The sequence below is a fragment of the Narcine bancroftii genome, chromosome 9, assembly GCF_036971445.1.
Source record: "Narcine bancroftii isolate sNarBan1 chromosome 9, sNarBan1.hap1, whole genome shotgun sequence".
Taxonomy (NCBI): domain Eukaryota; kingdom Metazoa; phylum Chordata; class Chondrichthyes; order Torpediniformes; family Narcinidae; genus Narcine; species Narcine bancroftii.
In genome coordinates, this window is record NC_091477.1 from 78,978,356 (window position 1) to 78,992,987 (window position 14,632).

Genomic DNA, 14,632 nt, shown 5'->3' on the forward strand with positions numbered 1-14,632 from the left:
CACTGTTTTAATCGTACCTAATTGACTCATTATGTGCACAATTTCATAACTCCAAAAGAAATGGGCCAATGACGATTTTTCTCAAGCAAAGTATTTCAGTAACAATCGAGAGCAGTGATTCTCAACCTTTTTTTCCCCACTCACATACCATCTTAAATAATCCCTTACTAATCACAGCTATGGCATAGGGATTACTTAAAGTAGTATGGGAGTTTGAAAACCACTGCACTAAAGATGTGAGCTTTCTGCATTTGTACAATAGGTAAGCCAACTGTGTGAAATGGTGTCTGTCTGTACCCTGTTAATGACATGCCAGTTATCTTAAATGGGACCAAAAATTAGTTTCTGCACATGGACTCTCAGTGCCACAGTTTGAGATGTAAATTTTATTTTTGCTCTATTTACATTTCCCTCCCTCAAACAAATTGTATTTTCTTCTCTCCGATTTGTCTATACTGTCCAAGGCTCCACAGTTACTTCTCCATCTTTGCACTCATTCATCCTCCTTCGGTTTGTCTGGGTTAAAGAAGCTCCCTGTCTTTCACTGTTCTGGTCGCTGGTGTATTTGACTTTGATGCCAATACACAAATGTGCTAGAGAAACTCAGTTGGTCACGCAGCAGCCGCAGGAATTGAGAAGTAGTCAACATTTTGGGGCCAAGCCTTAAACAAGAAAATCTGCAGATGCTGGCACTCTAACGTTTACTTCCCATGGATGCCGCACAACCTGCCATATTCTCCAACACATTGCCACGTGGCACTCGATCGCAGCATTGTACATTTTCTTGTTTAATTCTACTTTGCTATTGTATTATCTGCTTGTCTCTTCAGCACAATGCAACAGAAAAAAAAAACATTGAAAATCTCATTCTATTAGTAAACTGATCCACAACTAGTTGCGGGCCACAAAATTTAATGTCAGTTAATCTGCCCACTGGTTTGTCTAAATATGGATTGTGCTGCAGTAAAATGACCCACTAACTTGGCATGCTGCCATCATGTCGACAATCCCATTAGTTCGGAATTATAACCACTCACACTGTATTTTCTATTTAGTGCCTTGTATGTAGTGGATTTGAAGAAATTCAGAAAAATTGCTGCTGGTGATCGACTGAGAGGACAGTATCAGGGTCTCAGTCAAGACCCCAACAGCCTGTCCAATCTTGACCAGGTTTGTATGCATCTTTTTATTGCTGTACTCTGGGAGCAAAGCAGTAATATCGTGATCAGTTGTGGTGTACTCCAAGGTTAATCCACTAAGCTGCTTTGCTTATGCACGGTCAGTTATGGTTTATGGATGTGTGTGTTCTTGGAGTCAGGACTCTAAATATAGCAAATATTTTAGAGAAATCTAGAATATCCAGCATTAGATTTTATCAAACTGAAAATCCAGGCCTTGGTCTGGGATCATTGTTTAGGAAACAATCGAGTTTGTCATGGAAGCTTTGTGTCAAGCCTTTCCCTTTGCACAAATATCTTATTGGCCGCTTTCTAGTTTTATAAAAAACCTCGTCCTTTAGATTCACCAAATTGCAATCCCGAAAAGCTGAAAATTATTCCTCCTGTACAAAATTTTACTTGCTGCATTGATTCTTGATTCAACATTACGATATTGGTTGAAGGCTTGTCACTGAAATTGACTGCTGTGTTTCAAACATTGGCAGGCTATTTCTGAGTCGCATTTATTGTTGTAATGTACTTTCCAACAATCCACAAAGGTAAAAGGTCAGAAATAAATAAACAATAAAAAGATTTATCTTTCATTATTGTGGAAAGCATCTTGTCAAACCTGTGACATCTGATATTCTTCAGTGTCTCAAAAAAAAAGTTTGATCTCATTAACCTTCTCTCTGTTGAAATCACTCAACTTGGCGAATTCAGGCACGTTGAGCCCTCTTAAGTTTTTTCCAGGAACCAATGTGGTGGATCTTTGCTGCACTCCATCTATATCCTCCTTTAGTTCAGGAAACCAAAATTATGCTTGGTACCTTGGGTCTGAGATAATTGTAATAACGTATCTTTCTTTTTTTCTCCTCAAGAGTGCATTTTTTGAAATTGTTTGGTGTAGTATAATTGAAAGGAATGATTAACACTTGCTGCCTTGCCTAGCCAGTTCATGTCAAGCCCCAAACTGTGAACAGATCTTGCATTTACAGTTACTATACTTCACTCTGCTCATTTAGAATCTGCTTAATAGACATTTGACAGTATAGGAATGAAAGAGACAGAACGAAAATCAAAAAACAGTTGATGCATTTCCAGAATGTTTATTCATATTCCTTCATTGTCCCTTACAAATATAAGATATTTTGAAAATAAATGCAAGGGAAAATGAGCTGTGTGGGTGCAGCCCATACAAAAGAACAAATCTTGTTATGATTTATGGAAGTGAGTTTGCAGCTGCCAATCTGGCCAATTATTGACAAATAACTTTCAAATTCTCAGTAAAACCTAGCCCTTGTTGTTTATCAAGTCAACTTTTCCAGCTTTCTTCCTTGTACGATATCTTTTGAGAGCTGCAGTGCAAAAAAAAGTGTAATTGCCTTGCCTTTTGCTTGATCAACATTAATTGACTCTTCTACTAAGCACATATTTTAGACCATAAGACAAGGGGGTGCAATTTGGCCAATCACCCCATCGAATCTGCCTTGCCATCCATCATGGCCGATTTACTATCCTTTTCAACCCCATTCTCCTGCCTTCTCTCTGTAATGCTTGATTCCCTTCCCGACCAAGAATGTATCTGCTTCATCCTTAAATGTCTCCAATTACTTGGCCTCCACACCTGTCTGTAGCAATGAATTCTACATGTTCCTCCTCTCTGTTCCAAAGGGACCATTTTGTATTCTGAGGTTGTGTCCCCTGGTCCCAGACTCCCCCACAACAGGAAACATCCTCTCCATATCCACTCTATCCAGGTCTTCGAGTAAATGATAGGTTTCAAAGAGATTCCCCTCATTCTTCTAAACTCCAAAAAGTACAATCCCAGAGCCTTCAAATATTCCTCATGTGAAAACCCTTTCACTCTGGGGATCATCCTTGTAAATCTCCTCTGGACCTTCATCAATGCTAATATTTGCTTTCTTAGATATGGAGACCAAAACTGCTCACAATATTGCAAGTGAGGTTTGACCAAAGCCTTAAAAGCCTCAACATCACATACCTGCTTTTATATTCTATCCCTCACAAGGTGAATGCTAGCCTCAATTATTCTGTCCTCCTATGAAGCTTTATTGACCTTTGATTCAATTGATAGTTTTCCTAATGGTAATGGTTCTATACAGGTTTTAAATGGCTTGTGAAAGGAGCCAACGATGTTTTATTTTAAAATCCTGCCACCATGGGGGTCTGTGCCCAAGATGGCGACGCCTGTGCTTGGCAGCGCCCATAAGGGTTTGGCGACTCCGGGGGAGCAGTGGACCAGTGCAGGGCACCAGAGAACACTCTTTCCCTCCCCCATTGAGAGGGAGAAGGAGAAATGACCCTACAGGACAAGCGACCACAGCAGTGGATCAGCGGCTGAGGGACCTACACAGGCTGCTTGCGATTTGCAGTCTGGGATCACTCAAAGGTTGCAGGCTGGTGGACAGTGGCTCATAGGAACTAGGTATCAGAATTAAGATTTGAGAGGGTGGTGAGGGCAAGAAGGGCTCCCAGAGTGCCTTTGCCGCTGAAAGTTTCCTGATCGAATTGGAGGTTTGAATCTGGAGTTCGGGTTGTGGATGGAGTGAGCAGGAGTCTGTGTAGCTACAGAGGCTGGAGGAATGCTAGAGGTGAATCTACGGACACTCAGTGATTTTGAAGGAACTCTCTTTTATTCTTTCTCTTATTTTTAAGTGGCGCAGAGTGACTCTTTGTCTGTCTTATGGGAGACACAAAGCAATTTTGTGTCATATTACATGTTTCTATACAATAAAGGAATCTTGAATCTTTTAGCCTTCATTTTTCTCCATTGTGAACATCTTTTTCATACAGTCCTCAAGAAGAATGTTTGCATTAGTTTTTCAAGGTAACAGTCTGGCATTTCTAAAATTACATTATTGTTAGCAGAGGTGCTGGGAAGGCATCAGCAAAATCTGAAGAGTCCATAATGAATAATTGAAAATCTATGTTCAGAGTATTTAAACCCAGAATGATGTCACAAGGTTATAAAGACCGAGGGTTTGGTCTCCAGCTCTTGCTGTAATCTGCTTTTATTCCCAAACGCATTTTAGTATTTTGGTCAAACTCTTTTCTTCTTATTTGACCCAAGTTGCTCATTTGCAGGCTCCTCTGATCCAGTTCTTGCCCAATACCCTCCCTTGCTCCCTTGAATCTGCACTTGGGAATGGCAATTCATTCAGAGAGGAAAGCCTGATTTTTGTTTCTCCCCCAGATGTAATGAACCACTTGTAAATGATGCCCCTGCCAAGACAATCAATCTCAGAAGAGACGAGAGAAAATAATTCTACTTTTAATTAAATGTCATGAGAAATGGATTTTTCTCCTAAAGGTATCAAATTGTACTATTTTTAATTATAAATTTACAATGAGTAATGCCAGTTCACCCACTGTAACATGGTAATATAATACAATCTTTAATGCGATAGGCTCTGTTTAATATTTTTACATTAATCCACAAGTGTCTGTAAAAAAAACCCCCAAAATAATAGTAAATAAATAATTGCCCAATGCATATTTCTGGCTTATAAAAGCTACAGCATGTTAGGTTCAGAACATTTTTTTAATTAAAATCTTTCCTGCATTCCTTTTGAGAAAACTACTAGTGTTGAAAATTGCATAGATTTCATTGGGCTTTTGAATGGATGTGCACACCACTTGAAAGATATGGTTCAGCATCTCATTTCCATAAATAATGAGAGTTGTATTTTGGCTAATTTTGCAACTTGAGCTTTTCCCTCAAACTCTTTCTGCCCATGTTCACAGCCAAAATGTTGTTCCACATGCAGAATCACATCTGTGATGTGAAACTTTCAATCTGTGTCAAAAATGGATTTAGTGTGTTGACCAATTAATTATCACAGCAGTATTTTGCATTGTTACTCTGTTGTGTTCAGCTGACCTCAAAGACAATGAAAATGTCAAATTATATTTTACCAGTTATAATCGAACCAATTCTTCATTGTAAAGGTACAAAATATTGGGGATATATACTCACAGTGTGAATATCTAGGAAAGATCATTTGCATCTATAATCCACTTATTCTGATGAGCTGGAAGACAGTAATGAGTTGCTTGTATATTGCTGAAGCAATTTCATTGCACGATATCAGTGGTAGTGAGGAACAGCGACCCATAATTTGCTGTTTTCCGGATACTGGTGATGAATACCATAGTTTGAAAATTGTACTCTTCAATTTTCCATTGATGTATTTAGGTCACTGTTTTGAGAAAATAATCGGAGTGAGCTGTAAAAACACAAGTGATATTTTAGAAGTGGCATGGGCACTGCCTGCTATATTCCCAAGTTACAGAAGGCCACTATAGTGGGATGAGGAATTATTTAACGTAGACATATTTTTCTGTTTAAAATGTGAAAGAATTGGAGCAATGCATATCCTTTTTAATTTAATGTATTTCTGCATTCCGCAATACGAAGGTGAGAGTTTAAAAACGGGACTATGTAATCCAAAGCCATATATAATTACTCGATCCCATCCATGTTCACTGCATATAATCAATATAAAATAATTTGGATAAAAATGTGAAGCTTGTATGTCAAAAACATTTGCATGTTTCTTAATTGAATGGTACATTTGTGTGTTTTGTTTGGTGTAGAACTTAATTATTTTAAGAAAAATTAAGGTAGAGGTGGATGATTATAAAATTTATGATAGGCGTTAAAATTGTGTTTTTCAAAATCCATGAAATTTTTTCAGTAAGCTGATGAAAAAAAAACGCATATGGCATCTTTGATTGGGGCATAGAATTTAGAAGTTAGGACATTATGTGGGAACTTAAAACATTAGTTCGGTTGTACTAGGAATTTTATGTGCAGTTTTTGGTCACCACACTTTTGGAAGGATGTGATTTCATTGGAAAGAGTTCAAAGGAGATTCACCAGGATGTTGTCCAATTGGAAGACTTTAGAAATGTAAAGAGATTGGATAGTCTGGGCTTCTTTTCCCTGGATCAAATGAGGCTGAGGAATGGCTTGATGAAACTAAAGATGATGAGCATTGATACTTTTTTCTTACGATTGAGTTGTCAAAAAGGAAAAAAAAAACCCATAGATTTAAGTTGAGAGGAAAGAGTTTTACATGGGATACCAGGGAAGGGAAGAGAGTGTATGATTTGTTGAATACTGGAGAAGATGGTGAAATTGTATATTGTTGCTACATTTGAAAGCATACAGTCAAACTCAAATGGGCAAGGCACAAAAGGACAAGGTCTGAAGGCAGACAAAGGGATTCATGTAAATGGGCAAAAATGCTGGCATGTACACAGTGAGCTGAATGACCTATTTCTGTGGCTCCATAATTTTGAAACTGTAATTATTCATTGGAAATTAAGTTAGACATGTAAAATTAGTTTCTCAGGGCCAGAGAGCTTGTTTGTCAATAGTTATGGCTAAGTATCTCATTTAGAATTTCAATTGCACTTCATAAAACCGGGTGTATAATTTTCAGTGACTGATTTTAGTGTTGATTGGAAAGTGTATTCTGTGGAGGAAGGAGGAAGGAATCAAAGACAACAGTTCAGGCTTTCCCTGCTTTAACCATCCATTTGCAGATTCTAGCCACTGTATCGTGTTTTTCTCAATTACGATGGTGAACGCTAATATTCCTGCATTACAACTGCAAATATAAGGTTCGGGCTTTCTTTGTTTCAAATTCAAAAATGTTTTAGAAGTATGACTAAATGAAGCTAATGCTTCATTTGATGCAGTATATTGTAAATTCACAATATAGTAAATTTTAAATACAAATATGATAAAGATTTTATTATTTGTATTTGGAAGTTTGCTTTTGTGGCAAAGGGCTTTGAATGGAGAATAGCTAAGACTGCTTTGCAGTTGCTAATTATTACAGAAATCGTTGCTAACAAATACGCACTAATTAATATGAAAGATGTAGGCAGTTTGCAGTTCAAATGCTTCTAAGACATGTTTCACCAATGAAGCATTTATTCAAAATGGTGCTTACGGTCACTTTTTTTAAGGTTGCCATGAAAATTAAATCAGAAGATGAGAAAATTGCTGACAACTTCAAACCACACATTATCATGAATGCTGCGGACTTGATACTTCCTGTGCGACTTGTAATTAATGCACTGTTATTTGATGATTCACAAATTTATTATTACCAGTGGTAAAGTACGAAAGTCTGCGGACACCGTGGTAGAACCTAGAGAACCTCAGTTGGCCAAACAGAGTACTCAATGGAGCAAAGATAAAGATACTGTATAACCAATGTTTCGGGCTCCCTCTGTCATTCCCTCATCCCTTCCCATACCTCCTCCCTCACCACCATTCCGGGCCCCAAACAGTCCTTTCAAGTGAAGAAACACCTCACTTAGGTATCAGTGGGAGTTGTATACTGTATCCGGTGCACCTGTGCTAACCTTCTCTACATCAGAGAGACCAGAAGCAGACAGGGAGATCGCTTTGCTTCGCACCTTTGCTCTGTCTGCATCCTGTGACAGGGATTTCCCAGTGGCCAATTACTTCAATTGTAAATTAGAGAAGTAACACTTAATTTTCCATCTGGGCACTCTCCAACTGGATGGCATTAACATTGACTTCTTCAGTTTTTGCTAGCCTCCCTTTCTCCCTCCCTTCCCTTTCCCCCAACTCTCCATCCACCTCTCTCCATTCACAGAACCATGTCCCCCCTCCCTCTGCTTGTTGCTGGTTCCTTCCCTTATTAATGCCTCCTGCCTGGGTGACTGTGCCCCTCCCCCTCACCATTATGTTCAGGCACCTGCCTGCATTTTTTTCATACCTTGGTGAAGGGCTCGAGCCCAAAACTTTGGTTATGTATTTTTGCCACATAAAATACCTTGTTTGACCTGAGTTTATCCAGCATTGTGTTTTTTTAATAATTACCATTGTCTGATTTGGCAACTCCTTCATTTCTGTGGAACACCAGAATGATTTTTGATGAGCTTTCTGTACTAGTTGTGTCGTCAAGGTAAAAATGTTCAAGTTATCTTGTGATCACTTTGGATCAAGTTTTTTTAAGTTACAAAGAAGGGTATGTACAGGCCAAATAGATTGCACATCAACAGGGTGAGGTCCAGTATCTTTTCATGCAGGCCTGCTAGTGCCGTCAGAGAGAGTTTAAACTGTCTTAGGACTGGGTGAGGGCTGAGCATAGATTCTGAAAGAGGAAAGAAGCAAAATGGGAAATAGATCAAAAAAGAAATTTGATCATGCTTTAGAGTAAAGGCCTGGAATTTGAAACTAAAGCAGGTGAAAAAAAGACAAAGAACAAACATGGAATTTTATATTTTATCCATGCTAAACAGTTGCAAGGAGGAGCAGCACTGATAGCTCCCTCCATGTTCTTGGTTCTAAAAGATAGAGGACAAAGATGCTTTATGGATACTCGCTTTACGTAAATTTGCTTTTACGAGGAAACCTGTCTTTGTTATCTGAAATAAATTTGAATGGATTTTTGCTTTTACAAAAATTGTCTTCAATAGTAGTGACTAGGTCTTTGCTTTACAGCATTTTGAAAAGTTTCATAGGAATGCTCTACTTTCAAACAGCGGTGTCTACCTGTATTGGTTAGAGGAACAATTTTGTGATGTACATGTTGGAAGGATTGTCAAATGAGGCCATACAGATGGCACTATGGAAACAAAAAGGGGAAACCTATGCTGCGGTCATGTACTGTGAACAGTCCAAGGTAGATGGGATTTATACATAAATTTCCATAGAACAAAAATATTAGGGTAGTAAGAGTAAATTTCAATAATCCTCCCAAAAACTGGTTTACAATACAAGATACAGAGGAGAAAAAAAATACAAAATCATGTTTGGGGAAAACTAATTTTGGCCAATATATAGCAGATTTTAGAAGACAGGGTCTTATTTTTATGGAACAAAGTGAGATATTTTGCAGGAGTATTGCTCACAGTGAATTATTGTTATCGTAATTCAATTAGACCAGACATTATTGTGAGATGCATAAAGATAAAATAGGATAAAGCTTCTAAAGAGACACAAGGCCATTTTTAATTGATTAATAATTGATTTGGCAGAAATGAATTGGAAGAGTTAAAGTAATTCAGATGTAACAATGGATATATTCAGTAAAGAGATTTAAGCGATTCAGAGTTGACATGTTCCCACAAAGGGAAAAGGTGGGACTGCCAAAGTAATCTCAAGAGTTGCATGTGATGCCACGTATGTACTCTGACAATAAATCTGAAAATGACAGGGAATATAAAACTAAGGTAAAAAGATAAAGGTTCAATTATTGTCACATGATACAACATTTGGAATGCAACATAAATGAAACTATAACTTTTACCTATTGTAAGGCAGGCAGAGAGTCGCCACTTTTGTCCAGCGCCCCGCACAGAAACTGACAGGTCCTGGTGTTCCAAGGCGGTCTCCCCTCCAAGTACTGACCAGTCCTGAGCCTGCTTAGCTTCCGAGATCAGACAATCTCAGGCGCATTCAGGCTATTAGATGCTGTAGGGAATAGGTGAGACCTGCAATCTTAACATGGAAGAGTGAAATTAAGAAAGCAGGGACATGAAAATCATCAGGAAATAAAATCCAAATCTTTTGAGTGGGTAAAACAGGATATCAAAATGGTAACTTGTGAAGAGGAAGAGTATGTGAGTAAGTTTCTTAATACTTTGTGATGGTCAGCACAAAATAGGGGATGATGTGTAGATTGTCAGAGGGCCTTTGATAAGGTTCCACATGAGAGACTACCTCATAACCTTCTTTCTTGTTGAATAATATTGTCAAAATTGGTTAATAGGCAGAAAACTGGAATAAGCAGGTTTGTGAGGTGTTGCATGGGTCGATGAAGTTCATGATCTTTTTCAGTGTGTGAGGTGAGGGGATCAAGTATAACATATATCAAAATTTGATGATGATACAAACTATAATGATTGCACAAGCTAGTCAATGACTTGCAGAAAAATTTCATGGAGATAGATGGTTAAGTGACTGGACAAAGACATGACAGATGAAATATAATATGAGGTCATCTCTGTTAAAAGAAAATATTGATTACACTGGACAATTAAGATTTTGCTTCTTGAACACTTCTGGGTATACTTTATGGATTTTGGGCTGCAGATCACTGAAATTTTCTTAAAGGTTTCTTATCACGCACCACTTTTTAGAGAAACCCGTTTGTTGTGATTTCCTGTCATATTTAAGTCAACTAGTATATTGCCCACTAAGCAAGCTGTTTTGGTCAGTCGAAGCATGCCTGGGCATGGACTCAGTGCGGATGCAATGCAAATGTCTTAGGCCTGGGCAAGATAGATGCAGACAAACTGTAAAAGCAGCTCACATCTACAAATGCAATGCATCACATTGATATTGATTGAATGCATGTTCTTCAGGCAATAGCAGAGTGACATTAGCATTTATTGTCTTCATGAAGATTGAATACAGCCGAAAAGTCTTATAGCACCATAGAATGCGACAGCACAGAAAGCAGGCCATTTGGCCCTTCTTGTCTGTGCCAATCATTATTTCACTAGTCCCATTGATCTAATCCCATTCCATAACCCTCCAGACCTCTGCCATCCATGTATATATCCAATTTTTTTCTTAAAAAACAAGATCGAGCCTGCATTTACTCACCAAATGGCAGCTCATTCCACACTCCCACCACTCTCTAAGTGAAGAACATTCCTCTAACGTTCCCCCTAAACCTTCCCCCTTTTAGATTAAAACGATGACCTCTCGTATTTATCTTCCCCAATCTAAGTGGAAAAAAGCCTACTCTATCTACCTATACCTCTCATAATCTTGTAAACCTCTATTAAATCTCCCCTTATTCTTCTTCATTCCAACGAATAAAGCCCTCCTGTTTAATCTTTTCCTGTAACTCAACTCCTGAAGACCCGGGAACATCCTAGTAAATCTGCACTCTTCAATCTTATTGACATCCTTCCTGTAGTTAGGTGCTCAGAACTGCACACAATATTCCAAATTTGGCCTTATACAGCGTCTTATATAACTTCAGCATAATATCCCAACTCCTAGACTCAAAACTTTGATTTATAAAGGCTAAGTTGCCAAAAGCTTTCTTTACAACTCTGTCTACCTGTGATGACACCTTCAGTGAACAGTGTATCTGTATACCCAGATCTCTCTTCTCCTCTGCACTCCTCAGTGCCCTACCATTTACTGTGTATGTCCTAGCTTGGTTTGCTCTTCCAAAATGCATCATTTGACACTTGTCTGCATTAAACTCCATCTGCCATTTTTTTTTGCCTCATTCTCACACTTGGTCCAGCTCCCTCTGCAAACTTTGAAAATCTTTCTCGCTATCCACAATGCCTCCCATCTTAGTGTCATCAGCAAACTTACCACATTATCATCCAAATCATTGATATATACAAAAAACAACAATGGTCCCAACACAGATCTCTGAGATACACCACTAGTCACGGGCCTCCAGTCTGAGAAGCAACCATCCACTATCACTTGCTGTTTTCTCACACATAGCCAATTACAAATCCAGTTAACAACTTCTCCATGGATACCTAGTGTCATAACCTTCTGAATTAACCTCCCATGTGAGACCTTGCAAAGGCTGTACTAAAGTCCATGTAGACAGCATCCACAGCCTTTCCTTCATCTACCTTCTTGATAACCTCCTCGAACAACCCTACAAGATTCGTTAAACTTGACCTACCATGCACAAAGCCATGCTGACTGTCCTTAATCAGGCCATGACTGTCCAAATACCTATATATCCTGCATAGATATTTGGACAGTCATCACATCAGGCTCACTGGCTATAATTACCTGGTTTATTTTTGGAGTCTTTTTTTAAACAATGGAATAATATGAGCTACCATCTAATCCTCTGGCACCTCACCTGTGGCTAAGAATATTTTGAATGTATCAGCCAGGGCCCTTATAATTTCTACACTAGTCTCCCTCAAGATCTGAGGGAATATAATATCTGGACCAGGTGATTTATCTACCTTTATTCACTGTAAGGCAGCAAGTCACTTCACCCTCATTAATCTCCATATGTTCTATAACCCTTCTGTTAGTTTCCCTTCTTTCTTTATACACTATGCCATTGTCCTGAGTAAATGCTGATGCAAACAAAAATTGTATAAGATCACCTCCATTATGTGAGGCTCCACAGATAATTGGCAACTCTGATCTAGGGGACCAATTTTGTCCATTACTATCCATTTACTCTTAATGTAGAAACTCTTAGGGTTTACCTTCACATTATCTGCCAGAGCAACCTCATATCAATTTTTTTTGCCTTCCTAATTTCCTTCTCGAGTATTTTCTTGCATTTTCTGTAATCTTCAAGCATCCCATTAGCTCCTTATTACCTATACTTGACATACACCTCCCTCTTCTTAACTAGGTCACCAATATCCCTTGAAAACCAGGGTTCCCTATGCCTGTTAACTTTGCCTTTAATCCTAACAGGAACATGCAAACTCTGCCCTCTCAAAATTTTGCTTTTGAAGGCCATCCACTTACTAAACACACCCATGCCAGAAAACAAAATATCCCAATCCACTCTTCCTAGATCCTTTCTCATTTCCACAAAATTTGCCTTTCTCTAATTTAGAATCCCAAAATGAGGACCAGACTTATCCTTAACAGAATTAACTTGAAGCTAATGACATTATGGTCATTGGACCCAAAATATTCACCTACACATACTTCTTTCACCTGACCTGCTTGGTTCCCTAATAGGAGATCAAGTACTGCATTCTCTCCCTTTGGTACTTCTATATATTGATTTAGAAAACTTTCCTGAACACTTTCACAAAATCCAGTCCTTTTACAGTATTGGAGTTCCAGTCAATATTTGGAAAGGTAAAATCTCATACTATCACAATGTTCTGCTTCTTACTTTGGACTGCGATCTCTGCAGATTTGCTTCTCCAATTCTCTCTGACTATTGAGCAGTCTTTAATACAACCATGTAGGGACACCTACAACCATGTGGTCACACCTTTCCCATTCCTCAACTCCACCCATATGGCCTTTGTAAACAAACCGTCCTGGCTGTCCTGACTTTGCATAATTAAGATATTTTCCCTGATTAGCAGTGCCACTCCTCCCCTTTTCATCCCTCCCCCTCTATCATGTCTGAAGCAACGGAGCCCCAGAACATTAAGCTGCCAGTCCTGCCCCTCCTGCAACCAAGTCTCACTAATGGCAATAATGTCATAATCTCACTTGTCAATCCATGCCCTAAACTTATCAGCCTTTCTATCAATCCTCCTTGCATTAAAATAAATATACCTGAGGAAATTTCTATCATGTCCAAACTTTTGATTTCTGTCTACAAATGTAGTCTTCGCATGACCTTTATCCTCCTCCTTCTCACTAACTGCTCTTACTTACCGGTTCCCTTCCCCCTAGAAATCTAGTTCAAACCCATCGGGACAAGACTAACAAACCTACCCACAAGGTTATTAATCCTTTTCCAGTTCAGATGCAATCTGTCCCGTCGGTACACATCCCACCTTCCCTGGAACAGAGCCCAGTGACATAGAAACCTGAAGCTCTCCTTCCTACACCATGCCTCCAGCCACGTGTTAAACTGCCTTATCCTCCTATTTCTAACCTCTCCAGCATGTGGAACTGACTTCCCTCACAATCCACATCCTACAAGAGGAGCATTCTCCTGCCCTAGGCTCTGTACCCACATCATGTTGCAACATCTGCGACGCATTCTGCTGCATTTGTGGTGAATGCTGCATTAGAGCCATCTGAGAGCCCGATTAGAGACTTCTGAGCTCTAATTAGATTGTTAAATTGGTGACCAAGACAAACCCTGGGCAACGTGTGCAGTCAACCTGAGGGCTTGGCTCAGAGGTACATTACATGGTAAATTCAATAAAAGTTTATCTAATGTTTCTCCAAGTTCCTATGTGATACAGCAAATCTGAAATTATCTTTGTGTTCAGTTTAAAATTGACTATCATAATCCCCCTTTTTTTTAGGAAGCAAACCTTTTGGAAACAAAATGATGTCCAGTGTTATTTTTGGGGAAGTGGAACAAGGAAAATAAATTGTGGAGTATTTTTCACAAATCCATAAAAGGTAGTAGGATGGACAAATAGGACAAGGCCCTTTCGAGTCGACCCTTCGCCTTGAGGCCAGCGACAGGAGTGGATTTAAAACTGCGGACACATCTTTCAGGTGGCAGCGCTAAAAGGCTGCTGCAGCATTGCCTGGCCCACCTGAAAGGGCCTATTCATATCCAGAGGTGCCTCCTAGCACCTCTGGATCTGATGGAGGCGGGGCGACTGGTGCCACAGTGCCACCCATCATAAATATGCGGCATAGCAATGGCCGTCTTCCCTACCCATAATCCCCCACGCAGATGGAACCGCTCAGTGATTCCCATAACAGTTCCAGCTGCGTGAGGGGATTATGGATAGGGAAGACCACCATTGCTGTACCATATTTTGATCTGCAGAGAACAACCCTGGTGCAC

The 14,632-nt window shown here is 39.3% G+C and overlaps 1 protein-coding gene and 1 long non-coding RNA gene across 3 annotated transcripts in view; one reads left to right on the top strand and one right to left on the bottom strand.

Moving 5' to 3' along the window:
* The window catches only part of uggt1 (UDP-glucose glycoprotein glucosyltransferase 1), a 149,312-nt gene that overhangs the window by 121,806 nt on the left and 12,874 nt on the right, over positions 1 to 14,632 (top strand). For both annotated transcript variants that reach the window (XM_069896581.1, XM_069896582.1), the window contains one exon: positions 1,056 to 1,170. In XM_069896581.1, coding sequence (XP_069752682.1) covers positions 1,056 to 1,170 — 115 coding nt within the window. The remainder of the gene's footprint in view (positions 1 to 1,055; positions 1,171 to 14,632) is intronic.
* The window catches only part of LOC138742319 (uncharacterized), a 38,390-nt gene that overhangs the window by 4,482 nt on the left and 19,276 nt on the right, over positions 1 to 14,632 (bottom strand). Inside the window, exon 2 of the long non-coding RNA XR_011344053.1 lies at positions 5,158 to 5,407. This is a non-coding gene — a long non-coding RNA (uncharacterized lncRNA). The remainder of the gene's footprint in view (positions 1 to 5,157; positions 5,408 to 14,632) is intronic.